At 40.0% G+C, this 23899-nt stretch overlaps 1 protein-coding gene across 13 annotated transcripts in view; it reads left to right on the plus strand.

Annotated features, from left to right (window-relative positions):
* MTRF1 (mitochondrial translation release factor 1) overlaps positions 1 to 23899 on the plus strand; it is a 67860-nt gene that overhangs the window by 11293 nt on the left and 32668 nt on the right. For 3 of the 13 annotated variants that reach the window (XR_014143795.1, XM_081814990.1, XM_081814989.1), the window contains exons 1-5: positions 7584 to 7924; positions 9801 to 10223; positions 14528 to 14619; positions 16027 to 16108; positions 16307 to 16414. Coding sequence is in view for 12 of the 13 variants with exons in the window: in XM_081814990.1 (XP_081671116.1) it covers positions 9809 to 10223; positions 14528 to 14619; positions 16027 to 16108; positions 16307 to 16414 (697 nt within the window). In the remaining variant the exon portion in view is untranslated. The other 10 variants (XM_081814985.1, XM_081814986.1, XM_081814987.1 and 7 more) reach the window with 9 other exon arrangements.

Here is a 23899-nt window from a genome sequence, read left to right on the forward strand (position 1 = left end):
TTTTATTTTATTTTTATTTTTAAAGATTTTATTTATTTATTAGACAGAGAGAGAGAGAGCACAAGCAGGGGGAGTGGCAGGACCCTGGGATCATGACCGGAGCTGAAAGCAGACGCTTAACCACTGAGCCACCCAGGCACCCCAGAAAGCAAGCTTTTGAATTTGATCACCTCTCCACTTTGGCAAAGTTTTCATTTTTCCTTTTTTTTTTTTTAAAGATTTTATTTATTTATTTATTTGAGAGAGAGAATGAGAGACAGAGAGCACGAGAGGGAAGAGGGTCAGAGGGAGAAGCAGACCCCCCGCCGAGCAGGGAGCCCGATGCGGGACTCGATCCCGGGACTCCAGGATCATGACCTGAGCCGAAGGCAGTCGCTTAACCGACTGAGCCACCCAGGCGCCCCCATTTTTCCTGTTAAAAATTTCAAAGCGGGGCTCCTGGGTGGCTCAGTCGTTTAAGTGTCTGCCTTCGGCTCAGGTCATGGTCCCAGGGTCCTGGGATCGAGCCCCATGTGTGGGGCTCCCTGCTCGGCAGGAAGCCTGCTTCTCTCTCTCCCATTCCCCCTGCTTGTGTTCCCTCTCTCACTGTGTCTCTCTCTGTCAAATAAATAAATAAATAAATAAAATCTTTAAAAATAAAAATAAAAATTTCAAAGCAAGGGAGACCAGTAGTTGAGAAGGGCAAGTTTTGTAACCAAACTCAAGGGGTTCACCGCTTGGGGTGCATCAAATTGAACACAACCCAGACAGGTGTCGAAAGCAAAGAACTTTTTATTACTTGTCACAAGTAAGGAGACAGGGAGATAGCTCTCAAAGCACTGTCTCCCCATGGGGTTAGTACAGGAAGCTTTTAGTCAGTGTATCGGGGACGACGGGGTAGGGAGCTTGTGTCCGCACACTGGTTCAAGTGTGCATGCTTAGCATGTCAACACACTAGGCATACACTTTTCTGTTCAAAAAATGGCAGAAAACTCCACTGATGGGAGATCTTAATATTATAATGAGCTAAAGGCAACCTCAGGACAGCTTGAGGTCATCTGAGCAGGTCCTCAGCCCCAATCCGGCTCTAACAAGCTCACGTAAGGGCAGGTTAAACACCTAGTTGGGTATCTCCTTGGCTGAAACTGTTGGTTCTGCAAAACAAAACACATTCCATCCCTGCCTTTGTCCCATCCTCCTCCTCCTTTCCACTTTTGGCTTTCAACCTCCAGCTTTGGTATCATCCCATTGCATCCTAGCTAACATTTTCCCTTTATTATAAATGAAGAAGGGATGATAAAATATCACCATTTTGCAACCTCTAGTGAAATAATGGGTCTAGGCAATGAAGAGTTTCTAGTAGCATTTTAAAAACACGACTATATATTTTGCACCTCCCTTTAGGAGTATCTAACCCACCTATAAAGTACTTTTGCCCCCAGAATTTGAATCTGAATCTGATCAAGCCAGTTTATAGGAAATACAGGTAACAAAGGAACATGATAAACATTGCAACACAATGCTGGGAAAATCCAGACTGTGTGACACTTCTTAAGGCAAAAGACCCGGTTTCTTCAACAAATATATTGCAAGGGGGGAAAAGGGGGGCTAGGGACCTACAGATTAAAACAAACCAAAAATATAGCAAGAAATAGCAATATATGGGGGCGCCTGGGTGGCTCAGTCAGTTAAACATCTGCCTTCCGTTCAGGTCATGATCCCAGGGTCCTGGGATCCAGCCCCTGCACTGGGCTCCCTGCTCAGCAAGGGGGATGGTGTCTACTTCTCTCTCTCCCTCTCCCTCTGTGTGTGCTCTCTCTCTAGCTCTCTCTCTCTCAAATAAATAAAATCTTTTAAAAAAAGAAACTGCAATATATGGACCTTATTTGGGTTTTTTCCTGAAAATTTTATTTTATTTTTAATTTTTTTTATTAACATATAATGTATTATTTGTTTCAGGGGTACAGGTCAGTGGTTCATCAGTCTTACACAATACACAGTGCTCACCACAATACATACCCTCCCCAGTGTCCATCACCCAGCTACCCCATCCCCCCACCCCACTCCCCTCCGGCAACCCTCAGTTTGTTTACTGAGATTAAGAGTCTCCTATGATTTATATGGACCTTATTTGAATATCAATATGAACAAACAAACTGCCAAAGAGAACAAGAAAAAAATCTGCTACAGTGAGAGAAATTTGAACATGAACTAGGTATTTGGTAATAGTAGGAAGCTATTTTTAGTTTGGGGAGGTGATTATATTTCTTAAAAGTCTTTATCTTCTAGAGCTACATACAAAATATTTATAGATGAAAAAATATGATGTTTTGTATTTGCTTCAAAGTAATCCAGTGAGGATGGCAGGCAGAGGGAGGAGGGTAGGTGAAACCCTGCATTGATACCTTCAGAATTTGTGACTGGAGCATGGTGGTTCATTACATGGTTCTCTCTATTTTTGAACATGTTTGAAAATTGTTGTAATAAAGAGGGAAGAAATGGAAAGATATATATCTACACATACACACAATATAGATTTCCTCCACGTAGACCACTTTGGGATCTAAGTTGGAAAAGACTTTAGGGGCACCTGGGTGGCTCAGTTGGTTAAGTGTCTACCTTCGGCTCAGGTCATGATCCTGGAGTTTAGGGATCGAGCACCACGTCCTCATCGGCTCCCTGCTCAGCGGGGAGTCTGCCTACCCCCCAGCACGTGTTCTCTCGCTCTCCCTCCCCTCACTCACTTTCTCAAATAAATAAATAAAAATCTTAAAAAAGACTTTAATGCTTATAAAGGGTATTTGAATACTACTGTTAGGAGAAAAAGATGGGAAAATAAAATTTACTGAAACAAAGATTTTAAAATATACAACTCGAATCCGATGTAAATGATTTAAGAAAAATATTTAGCCTGAAATTTAAGATGATATATGGAAGAGATGAAATCACCAAGGAGTTTTAGGAGAGCTTGTCAAAGCCGACTTCGGTACCAGTTTAGGGTGGAATAAAGGGAGTTTCCAGGATCAGTTTGTCTTTGACCTGGCTTTGGTTTTTTTTGTTTGTTTGTTTGTTTGTTTGTTTTTTAGTAGTAGTAGTAAAGGGAAAAGAGTAGGTTGACCTCTTACACGGATTCTGAAAATAATGAGTGATCTAGTTTCCATAACGCCAGCAGGTGGCGCATTTTTTGGCTGTTTTCCCCCCAAGCTAAGAAAAATTTGAGAACCAGTATGAATATATGAAAAGAAGAAATGCTGCCTTTTCATCCTTCGTATTCTGTTTCTCTCAGGGTAAATACTTCACAAGAATCAAAGTAGAATAATCTTTGTTTTGCTGTTTCTTTTCCACTTTAGCGAAGACTTGGATTTTGTGTTAAATTGTCAAATAATTCCTCGTTTCACTTTTTCTTTCTTTCTTTTTTTTTTAAAGATTTTATTTATTTATTTGAGAGAGAATGAGAGAGAGAGCATGAGGGGGGTGAGGGTCAGAGGGAGGAGCAGACTCCCCGCTGAGCAGGGAGCCCGATGCGGGACTCGATCCCGGGACTCCAGGATCATGACCTGAGCGGAAGGCAGTCGCCCAACCAACTGAGCCACCCAGGCGCCCCCTCGTTTCACTTTTTCTGTAATAAAACATAGCTGATTAAAATCTCAAGTGGCTGCCAATCTTTACACTGTGGGATGCCTCAGGACGTGGTCAAGACCCTAAACTTCAGTGAGCCAGAAAGCCAAAGTCCATTTCACAGGGTGCTCTGACCCATCATGCTTTATGGCTTGCGTCCTGGGACTTTATGTTGCTTTCAGTGCCTCTGAAAGTTTCCCAAGTGGGACTGAAGGTTTCAGCGTAGCCTGGGACAATCTCTCCACCCACCCTGGTCCAGCTCCCTGAAGAATGTCCAGGGCTGAGGAAGTCGTGGTGCTCTGTTTCTCTCAGGGAAAGCCCTAAGTGGATGCTTTCTGATGTAGAAGCCCCGCAGCAGGACACAAATCAACCTTCCGTTCATATAATAGACACAAGCGTGTCCTTAGCATCTTTGGATCGATCCGGAGGCCTCTGAGAAGAAGCGAAGTGAAAATCCCCATTCTCTACCCCTTTGACTTTGGGCTAAGTTTGCTGTAAATCAATCTGAAAAATAGCTGCAAGTATTTTGTTGTTTGCTCCAAGGCAGAGGAAAGGGACATAGGTCATTTCATTTCTAAGGGAATACCCAATTGTCAGTGCCCATTACACGTACGTTCATAATAGAAACTTATGAAATCAACTTTATTGTGAGAAATACCTCAGAGAGGAGCTCTTGGTGCTAATTTAATCAAATGCTATTATTTTTCACTGAATCAACCTTTTTATTACTACCTCTAGAAAAATGCTTCCTGTAATGTATCAGACTCTTTGAAGTAGAGCTTAACTTCATAAAATGATTCAATAATAATAACTCCCATAGGCTTTTTCTTTTTTTTTTTTAAGTTATTTATTTATTTATCGAGAGGGAGAGAGAATGATAGAGAGCATGAGAGGGAGGAGGGTCAGAGGGAGAAGCAGACACCCTGCTGAGCAGGGAGCTTGATGTGGGACTCAATCCTGGGACTCCAGGATCATGACCTTAGCCGAAGGCAGTCGCTTAACCAACTGAGCCACCAAGGCGCCCCTCCCCTAGGCTTTTTCAATCAAACATTAAAGAATGTCCTTTTTGGAGCACGTGGGTGGCTCAGTCAGTTGAGCATCTGACTCCTGATTTTGGCTCAGGTCATGATCTCAGGGTCGGTGAAATCGAGCCCTGTGTTGGGCTCACGCTCAGCAGGGAGTCTGCTTGTCCTTCTCCCTCTGCTCCTACCCCCACTCGTGCTCATGCTCTCTCTCTCTCTCAAATAAATAAAATCTTTTTTTACTGTCTTTTTTCTTTTATACCTGTCTTGTTTACAATAATACTCATCACAAAACTTCAGGAAATCCAGAATACAACAAAGAAGAAAATAAGGATTACCTATAATTCCACTGGACTTTTAAATATATATGCATCACACATATTTTTTTCTTAAGTAGTCTCCACGCCCAGCATGGAGCCCAACATGAAGCTTCGACTCATGACCCTGAAATCAAGACCTAAGCTGAGCACAAGAGTCAAATGCTTAGCCAACTGAGCCATCCAGGTGCTCCATGCATCATATGTTTTTAAATGGAACTCAATTTGCTGAGTTGTGTTTTTTTTTTAACAACAACCCCCCCCCGCCGCCTCCCTTCTTATTTTTCTTTGTTTGCTGAGTTTTTTTTTTAACAATGTCTTTCATTTAATGATGGATTGTGGACATCATTGCATATTCATAAATGTAGATATACCATATTATATTCTTTTTTAAAAAGCATGGAGGAGAAAGCAGTATTTATAGTACTAAGCATAAATGTCTTTAGGGATTTTTTTTTAAAAGATTTTATTTATTTATTTGTCAGAGAGAAAGAGAGAGCACAAGCAGGCGAAGCAGCAGGCAGAGGGAGAAGCAGGGAGCCCGATGCAGAACTTGATCCCAGACCCTGGGATCATGACCTGAGCCAAAGGCAGATGCTTAACCAACTGAGCCACCCAGACGTCCCTTTAGTGACTTTTTTTAAATTGAGGAATAAAATACATAAAGTGCATAAAGTTTCATGTATATCCCAATAAATTTTTACACACGTAAATGTGTTTGTTTTCTTGGGCTGCCATAACAAAATACCATAGACTGAGTGCCTTAAACAACATAAATTTATTTCTCACACTTTGGGAGGCTGGGAAGTCCCAGATCAAGGTGCTGGCAAGGTAGGTTTCATCCTGAGGCATCTTTGTCTTGGAAAAAAGAGAGAAGAGAGAACTTGCACTCACAAGCTCTCTGATGTCTCTTCTTAGCAGAGCACAAATATTACTAGATCAGGCCTTCACCTTTATGACTCGCTTAACCTTAAAGGCCCTGTCTCCAGTGTCACACTCACTGGAGGGTCACACTGGGGGTTACCTTCAACATGTTAAATTGGGGGGGGAGGCACACAATTCAGTCCATAGCAGTAAAGTTATTTTTTAAGAAGAATAAAGCTTTCTATACTATATTACTTAAGTTATATATCTGCATACACAAATCAAATGAAAAAATGATTTTATTGGATAATTTAGGAGAATGATTTTTGTGGATCCTTTGGAATTTGTTCCCTACTGGAACATAAACTCCATGTGGGCAAAGATTTGTGCCTTTTCTCTTCATTGCTAAATTCTCATGTCCATAACACAGTGAGTAGCGTATAACTGGTGCCCATTATTTATTGAATGAACAATGGAATGTTTTCTTTTTTCTTTCTTTTTTTGGAGGAGGGAGGCAGTATCAGAGCTTAGGAGTCACAGAACACTAAGACAGACTACCTTGATTGAATCTCAGTTCTATTACTTACCGGTTCTTTTACCTTGGACAAGTTACTTAAGCTCTCTGTGCCTTAGTTTTCTCTTCTGGAAATGGGTATTTCAGGGTTGTTGTGGTAAGAATTAATTAATAGGTTTTTTTTTTTTTTAAGATTTTATTTATTCATTCATGAGAGACAGAGAGAGAGAGAGAGGCAGAGGGAGAAGCAGGCTCCCAAGGAGCAGGGAGCCCGATGTGGGATTCGATCCCAGGACCCCGGGATCATGACCTGAGCCGAAGGCAGACGCTTAACCATCTGAGCCACCCAGGCACCCAGAATTAATTAATAGGTTTAAACCATTTAGTATAGGATTTAATATATACTAGGTAGAAGTAAATACCTTGAAGTAGGTAATGTTAGATATTTGCATTTAGGGTTAATTGTCCTTTTTATATGCAGTCACAACCTAAGAAAATATCCTGTGAAGTCAGTTATATGGGATGATGGTTGCCTTGGCTTTTGATAAAGAAATATTGAGACATAGCGGTTATGTGACTTGTGATATTTAAAGTAAGGCAGTATATTTGCATTTTCCTGGAATTGTTTATTAGCTGGATTTTTAGAATTATTTAATCACTAGTTTACAAGCTCTGAACCTAGTTTGAGCCCCTAAATTCTATATATGCATGCAACATCTATGTAGTCATTAATTTGTGGATATATATAGTCTCCTATCTTTTGGACCCTGTTATGATTTTTAAAAATACAAATTTATATCCTCCTTTAGTTATTAGGCATTTCCGCAAGCAGTGGAAGCTGAAAGTACAACTATTAACATGCAGATCCCATAGGGGGGAAAATGGGAAAAGGAAATAAAAACAAAAACAAAAAAACATGCAGAATCCCTAAATCTGGGGATGATGAAAAGGGAGTCCTCAAAAAAATAAATAAATAAATAAAATAAAAATTAAAGAACAACTGCTTAAAAAACAAACAAAAAAACCCCACTTCTTTAGTGGCTCCATTATATAATTTCCATATATGAGGAAATTCTTGTAATTTCATATTAATATATTGTAAATCTTGATCTCCTAATCAGAATTGTAGAGAATCTCTTTCCTGTGTTTGCCTGTAACTATGAAACCAGAGGTCCACTTTTGGCCCAGGGCTTGGAGGCCAGCCTGGGCGTAAACTACAACTCCCAGGATTCCTGGGTGGGAGCTCCCGGAAGTTGTGGTTCATTCTGCATTCCGCTACCGCCCACCGTACCTATCCTGTCGCAACCCGTGCCCTGGGCTCGGGCTCCGGATGGGTACCGCCCATGGTCATCTCCTGGAATTTTCTTTATTGCTTTGTCATTTTTTTTTTTTTTCTTTCTCGAGTTGTCATTTTTCTGTTGTGTTTCCCCTGTTAGCTGTTACGCACACCCAAGGACGACTGCTGAGGAGAACCTGAGAGCAAGTGTTAACCCGGAAGGTGTGAACCCGGAAGTGAAGGTGATACAGTGTCTGTCGGGCTGAAATGTAGCAGGTCACAGAAGGTTCCGGCTTCAGAAAGGAAAGCTGTCGTCCTTTGTTCTTTTTCTTAGGTACTCACAATTATTTTTTTTCCTCTTTTTTTTGATCTTAGAAAAAGTATTTTTCCACCCCCATTTTTTTTTTCCATGTTGCCTCGGTAGGATCACTCCGTATACTGAGTTACAAAGTGTGGCTTAGACGTGTTGCTGTAGCGCAGGCTTAGTGTCACTTCTGACCTGCCGACTCTGAGAATCGTTCCTAGAGTATCAGAGTAACGCTGCTACTGCGGTGGGTGATGGGGAAGACGGGCCGTGCTCGGGCACCGGTAACCCTAGCGAGTGGTTTGTTGTGGTGTTTTTGTTTTTTTCTCTTAACATTGAGGTTCAAGATCTTAAGAGTTACTCATTCTACTACTGTTTCTAGGATGGAAATTTTAGCTAGAAGTGTTCTAACAAAAATGTGTCATCCTTTTGTCTGTTTTTTCAAATGGACACACTTCTCTGATGTGCTTGAGACTAGATGTAAAGACACACGGGAACTTCTGCTGAAGGACTGTAACGCGTGTGGCTGCTGGGCATTGGTGCGTTTTTCCACAGTCTTTTTCCAAATGGGCTTCAGATGTTAAAGTTCATTGGCAGAATCCTGCAAAATCTGAATGTTTTGGAGACCATTCTGAATATGTTATTTTCTAGGAGATAATGATATTCAAGTTAGCTGACTTACAGTGATCAAATGAGTTAATAAATGAATGCACCGCCTAGTGTAGTAGGAACACGGGAAACAGTAAAAGTTGATTCTCATAAAATTTTGACCCTTATTTCAACTTTGAACCTCAGAATTTTAGGAGCAGAGTGTTTTTCCTAAAATACTTTATCTTTTCCCTTTCTTAATAAAACTATTCTGTGCTTTTGTTAGCTTTTGATTATGTCTATTAGACGGGTGAAGAACAGGAAATTCATGTACACAGCCAGTTTCACCTAACTTGTAATTTTTTAAAGTAACTATTTTTTCCTGATTGTGACAGTAATATGTGCTGTGGGTATAAAAATATTAAAAACACCGAAAGGTAGAAAAAACAGAAAGCAAGCAAAAGGTATCCACAATCCCACAACTAGAAATCATCTTATTAACGTTTTGGTATGTTTGTTTTTTAGGTTGTTTTTTTTCCCCAAAAAATATTGTTTACCTTTTTTACTTATATATCATATATCATAGAAAATCTTGAAAACCTAATTGAGATTATATTGTTTTGCATTCTGCTTTTTTCACTTAATGCGAATAATGCCACCCTTCCTTTTTACCTGGCCTACTTTCTTAGTCTGTTAATATCTGAAGTTTTCCTCCTTCAGGATCTTAGCTGAAAGATAAGCACCTGATTGTAGAATTGAGAATGGAAAGCGCTGAGCTCCGAACAGGCAAACTGCATTCTAGTATGAGCTCTGCCTCTGTCTGGCTGAGTAAATAATCATAATTAAGTTACTTGACTTCCTTGGACATCTGGATACCTAAAATTAAAGAATTAGACAAGAAAACAGTATTTCCTTCAAACTTTAGAAATCTCTGTGTATGTGAACCACCTAAAACTTGCATGATTATTTCATACCTTTCAAGTGCTTGTTGACGTACTCAATTCTAGATCCTGGATACTTTCTAGGAAGTAGCTGATTGAACCCAGTCTATTGATGTATTTATTAATTATGCTTCTACTCATTTGCCATCGTTAATTATATACATTGAGTAAATAGAAAACCGTGCTATCTTTGCTTATTTTAATATGTTAGATTCAGAGGTATGAAGAATTATTTTCCTTTTATGAATTACTGAATTTTCAGACTGTGTTTGGAGCTGCCTGTGCCCATGAACGGAACAAGATTTCTTGAGGCTCCTTCCAGCTTTTGTATTTGTAGAGTTGATTTTTTTTTTCAGATTGTGTTTATTATATTTCAGATGCAGAGATGAATCGTCACCTGTGTGCTTGGCTTTTTAGACGTTCATCTCTTAATGGTCCCCGCCAGTACCACCTCCAGCCCCAATCTCATCAATTTACACAGCTCCATCTTGATACAAGGCTGTGGATTTTTAGACAAAACAGGAATCGCATTCTCCATCATCTGCTAAATAAGAATTGTCCCAGGAGATATTGTCATCAGTCCAAGATGCTGTGGAAGCATAAAGCACTACAGAAATATATGGAGGACCTGAATAAGGAGTACCGGACGCTTGATGAGTGTTTGCAGCATATGTCTGTGAATGAAGGGGACCGGAAGTCCTTGAATCGAAGGCATGCTGAGTTGGCACCACTTGCAGCCATTTACCAAGAAATTCAGGAGGCTGAGCAAGCAATTGAAGAATTAGATTCAATGTGTAAAAGTAGGTAAAAGATATGTGTGTGTAAAGAATGTAATTGATTTTATAGGTTAAAGCTTTCTTGAATGCAGTTTTTTAAAAAGCTTAGAATGAATACACTCTATACTCAGAGAAGACAGGATTCTACCCTGGGTGTTTGATGTATTTTGGCTACTAAAAATCAACTACTAAGAGAACAAACTCCTTGTGGTGCTTGCCAAGAAGTTTTTAGGGTCTAGGAGACTGAATATTGACCTTTACCAAAGCTTTAATTTACTGAGCAGGCCTTTACTGAGCACTTTCCTACGTACATAGCAGAGACACAAAAATACAGTTCCTACCCCATCAAAGGGTATTATTTCATCCAGGTATTATTTCATCATCCCAGAAAGAACCCTGCACCTTGTAGCCACTTGCCCCAATTCCCCCTTCCCTACCAACCCGAGGCAACTGCTAATCTACTTTCTAGATTTACTTATTTCAGGCATTGTATATAAGTGGAGTTATATAATTTGTCCTTTGTGACTGGCTTCTTTCATTTAGCATAATATTTTCAAGTTTCATCATTGTTGTAGCATGTATTTGTATTTCATGTCTTTTTATTGTGGGACTATATTCCATTGTATGGATCTACCACATTTTATTTTTATTTATCCATTTATCACTTAATGGATATTGTATTGTTTCCACTTTTTGGTTATTATGAACAATGGTGCTACAATTGCCTATCATAACTCTACATTTGACCTTTTGAGGAGTTGCCAGACTGTTTTCCAAAGTGACTGCACCATTTTTACTCTGCCCTTTTGATTCTAGCTATCCTAGTGGGTGTAAAATGGTATCTGAGTATGGCTTTGATTTGCATTTCCCTGATTAATGATGTTGAGCATCTTTTCATGTGCCTGTTGGCCATTTGTATCTCATCTTTGGATAAATGACTGTTCAGATCCTTTGCTCATTTTTAAAATGAGTTATTTGTCCTATTAATGAGTTGTGAGAGTTCTTTATATTATAGCCACAAATTCCTTATCAGATATATGATATGCAAAACTTTTCTCCTATGGGTTATCTTTTGAAGCACCATAATTTTTTAGTTTTGATGATGTCAAATTTCCCTTTTTTTCTACTGTTGTTTGTGTTTTGGTGTTACATCTAAGAAACTGTTGTGTAACCCACGGTTACAAAGGGTACATCTGTGTTTTCTTCTGAGGTTAAATTTTTTTTTTTTAAAGATTTTATTTATTTGTTTGACAGAGAGAGTGAGAGAGAGACAGAGAGAGAGACAGAGAGAGAGACCACGAGCAGGGGGAGGGGCAGCGGGAGAAGCAGGCTCCCGCTGAGCAAGGAGCCCAATATAGGATTCAATCCCAGGACCCCAGGATCATGACCTGAGCCGAAGGCAGACACTGAACCGACTGAGCCACCCAGGTGTCCCGAGAGTTAAATTTTTTAACCTTACATTTAATTCTTTGATCTGTGTGAGAGGTGTTTATTTTTAGTTTTGATATTTCTTAGTATTGCTATTGCCTTAACATTTTTTCTCATATGACAATTTTCCAAAATGTACAGAAGTTGAGAGAAAAACACAATGGACTAACCTGGGATTCAACATTTATCCCGATAGTGCTATAGGCTTTTAGTTTCTAAACTTTCTTCTGTGCTCCATCCTGTTCCATTAAGTGTTAGAGATGTTAAGCAGTGTCAAGGCCAGTCACAGTTATACCTGTAAAGTCCTGGATTTCCTACCTTCTATTGGAGGTACCATGAGTTTCTCACTATGCTTAATGAGGATTTTTTTTTTTTTTACTCTGCATTATGCCACTCAAATTTGTAATTAATTAGTTTGGGGAAGGTTCTTTGCATATAATAGGATGCTTATAAATTAAATTGACATAATCTCTTTCAGCCTTGGTTGTATCACCAGTATAACTGAGATTGGATTGGATTGTTTCTGAGTCTCTTCTAGGTCTAAAAGTCTGCTCTTCTGTAATAACAGTGATAAAAGCAACATTTACAGCCCTACCATGTGCTAGGCACTAAGCTAAGTATTTTACAAATATTATCTCATTTGAATATTCACAATAATCTTACGAGGTAGGAATTATTATTAATGTCCCCATTTTATTGATGAAGAAACTGAGAGCTTAAAATGCCGAAGGTCCCTCAGCCAGTCAGGCAAGGAGCAAGGATTTGAACCCAATCAGTGAGATTCCACAGCCTCTATTCTTAGCCACTGCACAATGAGTCCAGTTCCAACAGAATCTGCCTCTGTAGTGTACCTTTCATGAGTCCCCTTCTTATATCTTTATTATATCTCATCCTGGATAGTTAAAATACATTCCTAACTTGTCATGCCACTTCCAGGCTTTCCCAGTCCACGTACAACTGTAATCAGATTACTCCCCTGCTCAAAATTTTCAGTAGCTCCCATTGCCTATAAATATAGATTTCTCGATTTGTTATTTAAGAGCGTCTGCAGAAGGGCCCCTGGGTGGCTTAATCAGTTAAGCATCTGCCTTCAGATCAGGTCATGATCCCGGGGTCCTGTGATTGAGTCTGCTTCTCTATCTCCCTCTCCCTGCCCCCCACTTGTGCGCTCTCTCTCTCTCTCATAAATAAATAAAATCTTAAAAAAAAAAAGAGCTTCTGCAAAGTGACACCAGCCTTTCTGTATAGTGTATTAATTCCCTTTGCATATGCTACCTTCCAAGAAAAATAGAGAACTTGCTGTTCCCTGAATATACATACCCATGTCATCCCATATCTGTCTTTGCACACATTGTTACCCACCAATTTTACCTTGTTAAAATTCATTTCACTTATGAAGTGTGGCTTGGATTTCATACTTTGGCTTCAATCCCCTCTGCAAAACAAAAATGTTACCTTTCTCTGTTTTGAATTTTGGTCCTTTATATAATTGTCTTAATTTCTGTCCCTTCCTTCATTGTGTTCCTCAAAGACTGAGCCTATGTCTTACTCATTTTTAGATTTCCTGCAGCACCAAACATAGGATATAATAGACTCTCAAACCTTTCTTGATATAATGAAATTGAATTAGGTTAGATTTCACACATCAGTAAATAATAAGAGGGCACAAAAATAATTTTATGTGACTGCACATCAGGTTTTTCTGATGTCTTTGACCCAGCAGGTACCTATATGAAGTAATGTCAGCCTAGTTTCCATTTGTGGTATAAGTGCATAATGTGGGGCCACTAGTGATATTAAAATTCTGCAACAGATGATCCATAATTAGAATTTAGTTCAGATGGCATCTATCCAGGAAGCCTTCCTCAAGTGCTAAGGTCTGGGTTAGACCCACTCCTTTATGCCTTCATGGCACTGTCCTGTCACATACTGTGATCGTGTGTACATGTCGATCTTTCCTACCAGACTGAGCCCTTAAGGCCTGGAACCATGTTTTATTCATCCCTGTGTCCCCAACAACTGGCAGAGTATCTGGTGCATAGTAAGTGTTAGATGTTGAAAGTATGAATGAGGCATAGAATCCCACCAGACCTTAATGACTTCCATGACCAGGAAAGAAATTTCAAAGAGCCTTCTCTGTTTTATAATTATGATTTTTCATTTCTGTTTTCTTCTTCACTAGTAAGAATCAAACATTTCTATATCACCTTGCAAGCATCACCACTAACAAATGGAGTCTAGGTATCTAGAGCAATGGAGTCAAAGGTTATGAGATCTACTATCTCTCATTGTTAGCTTTTTTGTTGGGAGTTCTAGGATTTAACTTCCTGCTTTTGAAATGATGTGAAAAGGACCAATGTTTCCATAAAGCAGAGGTTACAAAGATGTTTTGTTTGACTTACAGGGTGTTTTTAAAAACTGTTTACTAGGTATAAATATTTCAAGAGATTTCAAAATTCTAAGAGTTCTTATTTCTGACTTTGGAGGAAAAAAAAAAAAAATGGAGACTCCAGCCCTCCTGGATTACCCACAGTGTGCTGAGTAATGGCTGCTACCTTTAAGACAAGAAGTGGTCACTCCATTTACTCCAAAACTTACCTTATTTGAGTTTATATTTAATTAACCAGTCCTTTTTCAAGCTTGTTTTATTAATCATTGATTCCTGTAATTAGTTCTAGACATTCAAATCATAAACTCTTTGGGGCAGTGATCATACTTCTTTACACAATGAATTTTTTTAGATATGCTTCACAAGTACTTCTTAATATTCTTTATTCTAACTCTTCTTTTGTATAATCCCTCCTTCACAACTGAAATAAAATTTATAGACAGAATTAGGTAGCTATTTAAGAGTTTCCCTGTATTTAAAAACATTTATAATTTTTGTTGATGGTTTGTAGGTCTAAATAAACAAGATGAAAAGCAGTTACAAGAACTCGCATTGGAAGAGAGGCAAACCATTGCTCAAAAAATCCATATATTATACAGTGAGGTATGTTTTAGGAGGTAAACTACTCAATTGTGTTAATATAAAAGAATACTGTTTTACTGAGCTATGCTTTGGTATTCAAAGTACTTTCTAAACACGAGTTTATTTAATCTTCTTTTATGATAAATGATTAAGCTGGGTTTAGTACTGTAATTTGCTACAGAATGAGATTGAAGCCATTGGGATGCTGAAGAATAAAACATCACTTTCCCCCTCACCTCCATGAGTAACTATATTCCAAAGCTGTTAACTTGCCAGGTGAGGAGACAGATGCTGGTAAAGAAATTTAGTTCACCAAGAGGAAGAATCAGGGGTTCTTAAGCCTTAGAAAAGGGGAGTGGTTCATAGTGATTGTGTTAATTAAGGATTGAAAATTTGCTTTCTGGATAGAGTGGAATGAATCCAAACGTATAGACACTGTTGGTTCACGCAAGTCTTTAGCTCCTTGTAATTCGATGGGTGATTTGTCTAAAAGACCAACGAAAACCACAGTGCCGTATAGCATCTATATCTTCTACCCTTCTGTCCTATTTGCCATTGTCCTGCCTTCAGTCCCCCTACTCCATAGAGGGGCTTGTTGAGGAGAAGGAGGTGGAGGTCTCAGTTACTGTTATCACTGATCTAACTAGCAAGTCAAAGGCAGAAGGATGGTGTCACTCTTGGTCTGATGTTCCCTCCCACAGACTACCATTTCTAACAGAGATGGAGTACTTAAAAAATTGGCAGTAGGGAGAGTCATGACATGTAGGTAGTTTGATTTGAAAAACTTTTTAGTAATAAACAAAAAATAAAATTGCATCCCTTTTCTTCTTTAGAGGGAAGCTAGTTACTTTTTTAGGAAGCCCCTTGTTTTCTTGTCACAGCTCAGAAACTATTTAAGCCTTATCCTGGGAGTCCTCAATATATTCTTTAAGCAGAACAGCGTTACTGAGAACACAGGGCACGACCTGGGGCCCACTGTCATCTGTGGCAGGAGAGAATACACAATCATATGTAAAGAGTCCTCATTTTCTCCAAGTGAACACTTTTCAAAGCTTTACTTCATTCATTAGATGAAAGAAGCTACTGTTCAGAACTAATAAGAGGCAAAATCTGAAAAAAATTGAATGGAACACTCCAGACTTTGATCTAAACTTGGGCATTTTAGAAAATTAAGATAATCTGATAGCATTGTGGAGAATACCCTGACAAGTAACTCCATTGTTTGCATGAATTGATCACTTATTTTAGGTCTAATGCAGTCTACTTATTACAGCATTTAATGACTAGACCTCATTGGGATGCTATATGATTTTGTTAATTACTGATTTTTTTTTTTTTAATGTTTGGAGGTCTTTTGTCTAAAATCAAGCAGTAGTATATCATGGAAAATATACACACAAATGCTGATTTTTTTTTTTCCATTTTCAGCTTTTCCAGAGTCTAGTGCCAAAGGAGAAATATGACAAAAATGATGTTATTTTAGAGGTGACATCTGGAAGAACTACTGGAGGTCAGTTAAATAATTTTATTATAAATGATCTAAAAAAACACTTAAATTTTACCTTGGTTTGACACACTATAACTTTAAAAGTCCACTAAATGTGTTTCACTATGGAAACAGTTACTCCCTATCTCCCAAAGGACCTGTACCTAAGAATGGCTCTCTTAAAAAATCTGTGCTGACTGAATATTTTTTGTATTTTTTTAGGTGATATCTGCCAGCAGTTTACTCGGGAAATATTTGATATGTACCAGAATTATTCAAGCTATAAAAACTGGAAATTTGAACTCCTAAATTACACACCAGCTGATTATGGTAGGCATATTTGAGGATTTTGTCCATAGATGATGCTGAAAATTATTTTACCTCTGATCTTGGTTAGAACTGTGTTGTCCCATTTTTAAATTTTTTTTTAAGATTTTATTTATTTATTTGAGAGAAAGAATAAGATAGAGCATGAGAGGGGGGAGGGTTAGAGGGAGAAGCAGACTCCCTCCTGAGCAGGGAGCCCGATGTGGGACTCGATCCCGGGACTCCAGGATCATGACCCGAGCCGAAGGCAGTCGCTTAACCAACTGAGCCACCCAGGCGCCCTGTCCCATTTTTTTAAAGATTTTATTTATTTTTGCAGGAGAGAGAGCATGCACGAGTTGGGGGAGGGGCAGAGGGAGAAGTAGACTCCCTGCTGTGCAGGGAGCCCAATGTGGGACTCGATCCCAGGACCCTGGGATCATGATCTGAGCAGAAGGCAGGAGCCCCCTGTTGTCCCATTTTTTAAAATGTTTTATCTATATCTACTAAATGCTGTAATGCAGGCTCATCAATCTCAGCAGCTTTACCAAAGTAGAGGTCTTAAATGCGAGAAGAAAGTGGGAGGTAGTGAAGGAAGGAATGTCTGAATTAGAGAAAATTTCCCTGGGGAGGATAGATAGGTACCTTGCCTTGAAAATCATTGTTCTCTGTATTCAAAGAAAGATATATTAAGGTTTTTTACTCTAAAGAACTTTATCATTTATGTGATAACAATCTGAAAGTATTATCATTTAGACTAAGTGGCCAATGATATATTAGATTTTTTTTTTTAACTTCTTAAAAATTTTTTTTTTAGAGAGAGGGACAGGGAGGATAGGGGCAAAGGGAGAGGGAGAGAGAATCTCAAGCAGGCTCCACAATCAGCACAGAGCTTGATGCAGGGCTCATTCTCATGACCTTGAGATCATGACCTAAGCTGAAATCAAGAGTTGAATGTTTAACCACCCAGGAGCCCCTAACTTCTTAAATTTTTAAAATCTCAAAGTGCACATAACAATAATCTTTCCAAGGATCTGGTTTGCCAGTGTTCCAGCCTTACGCCTCTCCTCATCACTCTGCCAAATCCACTGAAATCATTCTTCATAAAGGATTTTATGAACTTTTTTTAAGCTCTCTTTTGAATATATTCTATCTGTCTTATATTCTTATCATTGAAATGTTGAAGTTAAAAATAATCTCCCGGGGCCACTGGGTGGCTCAGTCGGTTAAGCGGCCGACTCTTGATTTTGGCTCAGGTCATGATCTCAGGGTCTTGAGATCAAGACCCAGTGGCGCCGAGTCAGGCTCCACACTCAGCGGGGAGTCTGCTTCTCCCTCTCCCTCTGCCCCTCCCCCTGCTTGTGCATGCTCTCTCTAAAATAAATAAATAAATCTTAAAAAAAAATCTCCCTATTTCATATTCTCTCATAAAAATTTTCCTCACATTTTTATTCTCTCAACTTCTTTATTCATTGTCCTTATTAGCATTTTTTCTATCTTCCCTTTTAGCGTCATGTGTGAGTTTCTTTTTTTTTAATTTTTTTTATTTTTCAAAGATTTTATTTATTTATTTGAGAGAGAGAGAATGAGAGAGAGCACATGAGAGGGGGGAGGGGCAGAGGGAGAAGCAGACTCCCTGCCGAGCAGGGAGCCCGGTGCGGGACTCGATCCTGGGACTCCAGGATCATGACCTGAGCCGAAGGCAGTCGCTTAACCAACTGAGCCACCCAGGCGCCCCATGTGTGAGTTTCTTGACTTTTCATCTACTGTCCTTTTTTTTGATGTATTTGATTTTTATGGAAATGCAGAAAAAGTTAATCATTTGTCTTTATTTTTAAGTTGGGCTGATAAAAACTTATACAATGTAAACAGTATCAAACAATGTAAGTCCTTAAACTTTTATTTTATTTTTTTTAAAGATTTATTTATTTTAGAGGGAGAGAGAGAGAGAATGAGCAAGGGGAGGGACAGAGAGAGAGGGAGAATCCCAAGCAGACTCCCCACTGAGCACAGAGCCCGATATGGGGCTCGATCCCAAGACCCTGATCAGGATCATGCCCTGAGCCGAAACCAAGAGTTGGACACTAAACTGACTGAGCCACCTAGGCACCTCAAGTCCTTAAACTTCTATTTATTTATTTTTATTTTTTATTTTTTTAAGATTTTATTTATTTGACAGAGAGAGACAAAGCGAGAGAGGGAACACAAGCAGGGGGAGTGGGAGAGGGAGAAGCAGGCTTCCCGCAGAGCAGGGAGCCCAATGCGGGGCTCGATCCCAGGACCCTGGGATCATGACCTGAGCCGAAGGCAGACGCTTAACTGACTGAGCCACGCAGGTGCCCCTTGGTACAGGTTTTAAATACGGTCAGTGGTCAGGAGGGGGAATTGAGAGCAGAGGGAAGACACAGCCAGAGCATCCACATGGTGGAAAAGATCTTGGTGTGTGTGTAGGACAATGAGGAAGCCAGTCTACCCAGAGCATATTTGTGGTGGGAAGATATAGTAAAAGGTAAAAGATCTATATGATTGGAAGAGAAACCGGAGTATAGTGATGGGAAGAGATAGGAAATGAGTTCAAGGGGGTAGAGTTTGAACAGCCTTAAAAGCAGAACAGGCCTTGATTGTTGGAGAGTAGAGACCTGTTGAAGATTTTATCAGTAAGCATATGATTTGGGGGCACTTGGTTGCTGCAGTCGGTTAAGCGTCCAACTCTTGGTTTCAGCTCAGGTCATGATCTTAGGGTTGTGAGATTGAGCTCTACATCCGGCTTTGTGCTCAGTGAGGAATCTGCTTCAGACTCTCCCTCTGCCTCCCCATCCCCCGCTCACTTGCTCTCTCTCTCAAATAAATAAATAAATCTTCAAAAAAAATAAGCACATGATTTGATAAATACATATCTTAGGGAGATTATTTAGACAGCAGTGTGCAGGATGGATCAAGAGGCTCGATTTAAGGCAAACTGCAGAGAGGTTGCTAGAGCAATCCAGGTGTGACTAAGACTTAGACCTGGCATAGACCTGTGGCAGACCTTCACAGGAAGAACGGACAAAAGAGGGGCCAGTGCTGGGCCCTGTGTCCTGCGTGCAGTGTAGGTGATCTGATCCTCACAGCCCTGTGAGATAGATAGTATTAACCCCATTTTACAGATGAGGAGCTGGGCTCAGAGAGTAAGTGACTAATCCAAGATCACACAGTTAAGTAATGGTGGTCCTGGGATTGAACTTATGTTTGTCAGATCCAGAGCCACACTACATCCCAGTAGTCTGTTCTGACACAAACAAGATGAGCCACGGGGATTCTAATCTTCCTAGCCAGAAAGACTGATATTCATTCAAGTTGGAGAGCAGAGCCCATTCGGGAAGAATAATGGTAAGTTGTTTTTGAATTACTAACTCTGTGGTTATTGTGAACACCCATTTAGAAATATCCAGTAAATGCTGTTGTGTCAGCAGAGCTTTGGTGAGAGAACACAATTAAGGAGAGAGATTCAGTAGCCGTTAGCACAGAGGTAATACCTGACACCGAGAGAATATGTGAGGGAGAGTCTAGGGAGAGGGAACATTCAGGGCGCCAAACCTTAGGGAACGGCCACACTGAGAAAGATTGACTCGTTGGCAAACGAAAGAGAGGAGTCTGATAAGCAGGAAAAGGATGAGTACAGTATAATATTATGGAAGCTAGAGATGAGAGAGTTTTAAGGGAAATATAATCAGGAACAGCATAATGATGTAATGTATGGTGACTAACATAACATAATAAAATTTAAAAAAATCAGGAACAGCAGCATTTTGGGGCATCTTGCTAGCTCAGTTGGTGGAGAATATGACTCTTCATCTCAGGGTTATAGGTTCGAGCCCCACGTTGGGTGCAGAGCTTACTTGAAAAAACAATAAAATCTTTAGAAACAGCAACATTATAAAAGAGAGAATAGTGGCAAATGTCAGCAGTGACCTCTCTCAGATATTTTGAATCCAGTTTTTAAGAACGAAAGATGAACTCAGTAGTTATAGGAAGAGAGATTCTGTGCCAGGGACGTAGAACAACCTAAATAATCAATAGACAATGGTTGGGCAACCTTTCTTTTAGATAGACTGGCTTACTAGCAAAATAAAATAATGGTACTAAAAAAGTAAAAAGGACAGGGGCACCTGGGTGGCTTGGTTGGTTCAGCATCCGACTCTCAATCTCAGCTCAGGTCTTGATCTCAGGGTTGTGAGTTCAAGCCCCCGCATTGGGCTCTACACACTGGGCATGGAGCCTACTTAAAAAAAAAAAATTTTTTTTTTCTAATTAAAAAAAATCAAAAGGACTTTTTTTAAGGAAGGAAAAATTTAAATATTTTACTCTATATTTTTAAAATTAAAGACTAGGAGGGACGCCTGGGTGGCTCAGTCAGTTAAGCATCTGCCTTCGGCTCAGGCTTTAGCTCAGTCATGATCCCAGGGTCCTGAGATCAAGTCCCGCGTCAGCTCACTGCTCAGCGGGGAGCCTGCTTCTCCTTCTACCTGCCATTCCCCCTGCTTGTGCTCGCGCGCTCTCTCTCTGACAAATAAATAAATAAAATCTTTAAAAAAAAAATTAAAGACTAAGAATAAACATCTACTCATTAAAATTAGAAAATAATATTTAAAAATTGATTTATTTGGGCGCCTGGGTGGCTCAGTTGGTTAAGCGACTGCCTTCGGCTCGGGTCATGATCCTGGAGTCCCTGGATCGAGTCCCACATCGGGCTACCTGCTCAGCAGGGAGTCTGCTTCTCCCTCTCCCGCTCCCCCCTCTTGTGCTCTTTCTCTCTCTCACTCTCTCTCTCAAATAAATAAATAAAAATCTTAAAAAAAAAAAATAAAAATTGATATTTATAATCGGGAGAAGAAAAAGATATGAATAGGAAGACTAACATAGAGAAGGGGGGAAAAACACCTATCTTATAAAGTATGCATACTAAATAATATGTGTATATATTTTAATGTTTACTTGAAATGGAGAGGAACTCACAGAGATTCACACAGCACTAAAAGCTAAGGTTGAAAAGAAACATACTTTGAGGCAAAAATTCAGACATCAGGTGACTTAAAGCCTTGTAGTTTTGTGATTAGAGGTACAGATAGGGACAGTACTCAAGCATTCCATGAATAGTCCAAGCTAAATGATTACAAGATAGTTTTTGTGGCAGCAGGGGAGGGCGATAGCTCTGGATATGAAGTACAGGTCCGACACTTTTTATTCTGTATACCTGGCATCTGATAAATTGAAATCTCTTCCAAGCTAAAGGGATTCTATGAAAAGTTTTGTTATCTCTTCCCTCCCAACAGATTGATGTTTATAATTATGTCTTGTTATTTTCTGCCTGCTAGTTAAATTCAGGGAGAGGTCACTTCGAGTAATGTGTTGGTTAATTTTACATGTCCACAAGTGTGAGAAATAAATTTGTAAGGGGAGCCCTGGCATCCTTGAAGAGCTCTGTGCTGGCTCTTCTCTGTGGGCCACACTTGACAGTAGGAACTCTGGGTAACTAAACTGGGAAACCTAAATGCACTGGGAGTCATTGGATTTCAGGGTGGCAGGGGTCAAGGGGTAGCACTCAATAGGCAAAGGCCAGGTGGGTTTGGTCACTGTCACAGACGGCAGAGCCAAAACAGCAATCGGAGTGGTCTGACTTGTGCAGCCCTGTGCCATTGGCTAGTTGATCCTGCTGTCCCTAGAAGTAAAATAGATAGGAAGCCTAGTAAATTCTTACTTACCTGTATGAGCAGAAAAGTTCTAGATCAAGTGAACAGAAATGTAACTTTAATCACAGAAACAAGTCATGGCCCTTCAATCAGTTCTCAGACTTGAGCCAGTTTATGGGCCCAAACCCCTTGAATAAAGGGGAGGTGCTGGGTCCCCATGAGGAAGGACCCCAATATATTGCAAATATTTATACTGTTAACCTTACTCCCAGCTTCCTCCCAGAAGGGATCTGTGGCTTTTTCCCAGGGTAACTGTACCGTGGAGAAATGGAAATAACCAGACTTTGCAGGGACAGCTGGACGCTGGCTCTGAACTGATACTAATTCCAGGAGACCCAGAACATCTCTGTGGCCATCCGTTGGAGAAGGGGCTTGTGGAGGTCAGGTGATGAATAGAGTTTTAGCTCAGGTCCCACTCACAGTGGGCCCAGTGGGCTCCCAAACCCATCCTGTGGTGTTTTCCCCAGTTCTGGATACATAATTGGAACAGATACAATCAGCAGCAGGCAGATTCCCCATGTTCTTCCTCTGACCTGTGGAGTGATGACTATTATGGTGGGAAAGGCCAAATAGCCAGTAGAACTGCCTCTACCCAGGAAAATAGAAACCAAAAGCAATACTGCCTTCCTGGAGAGGTTGCAGAGATAAATGCCACCATCGAGGACTTGAAAGATGCAAAGTTAGTGATTCCTACCACATCCCCATTCAACTGGTACAGCTGCTGTACCAGATGTGGTTTCATTGCTTGAGCAATTCACACCCCCTGGCACCTGGTATGCAGCTGTTGATCTGACAAATGCTTTTTTTCTCCGTACCTGTCAGTGAGGACCACCATAGGCAGCTTTCTTTCAGCTAGCAAGGCCAGCAGTGCACCTCAGTGTCCTCTACCTCAGAGGTCTATCAGCTCTCCTGCCGTACATCGTAATTTAATTTACAGGGATCTTGATCGTCATCCTCTTCCACAGGATATCGAACTGGTCCAGGAGAGCCAATGATATAGTTCCAGTTACTACTGATACCTACTGATGGTAAATGTCAACACTGCTAAATACGAGTGTTTATCTCAGTTATTCCTCCCAACAACCCTTGGAGGAATGGAGGTTGAATTCAGGGCTGTGTCGTGTAAATACGAGTGTTTATCTCATTTATTCCTCCCAACAACCCTTGGAGGAATGGAGGTTGAATTCAGGGCTGTGTCGTGTGCTTACACGTGCCTTGAAGCACTACTCACATGATCTGCAGTATGAATGGCTTTTCATTCAGATGTGCAGTGCTGTAGCCCTAGTTATGATTACCATTTACAGAAAAGGAAACCAAGGCATGAACAAATGAAGTAACTTGCCTGTGGATACACAGCTAGGAAGAAGAGCTTAAATTTGAACCCAGGCAGCCTAAGATTGGCTCTAGTAATCTCTACAGTAAAGCTGCAGCCTTTTCCTTTCAGGTCATATAAATTCAAATATGCATCCTCCACATGAAGTAGATAAAGGGGGTGAGGGGAATCATTTTAAAAGTACAGAATGATTGCGAGATGGAAAATTTTAATTGTTGTTCGCCTCACTCTGTCTCAGTTTCTGGGTATTTTTCATAATTGACCCATCTTACTATACTGAGTATGAATGGTAAACAATTACATATTTCACGTCGTCTGACCCTAAATGCTTGTCAGCTTCTTTATCTGGTATTCAAGAAGATAAACAGTAATCTGTTCCACCACTGGAGGAAGACCAGCTGTGTTGGACTTATTTTTTTTAAAGATTCTATTTATTTGACAGAGAAG

The sequence above is a fragment of the Leptonychotes weddellii genome, chromosome 3, assembly GCF_054177405.1.
Source record: "Leptonychotes weddellii isolate Sample4059 chromosome 3, ASM5417740v2, whole genome shotgun sequence".
Lineage (NCBI taxonomy): Eukaryota > Metazoa > Chordata > Mammalia > Carnivora > Phocidae > Leptonychotes > Leptonychotes weddellii.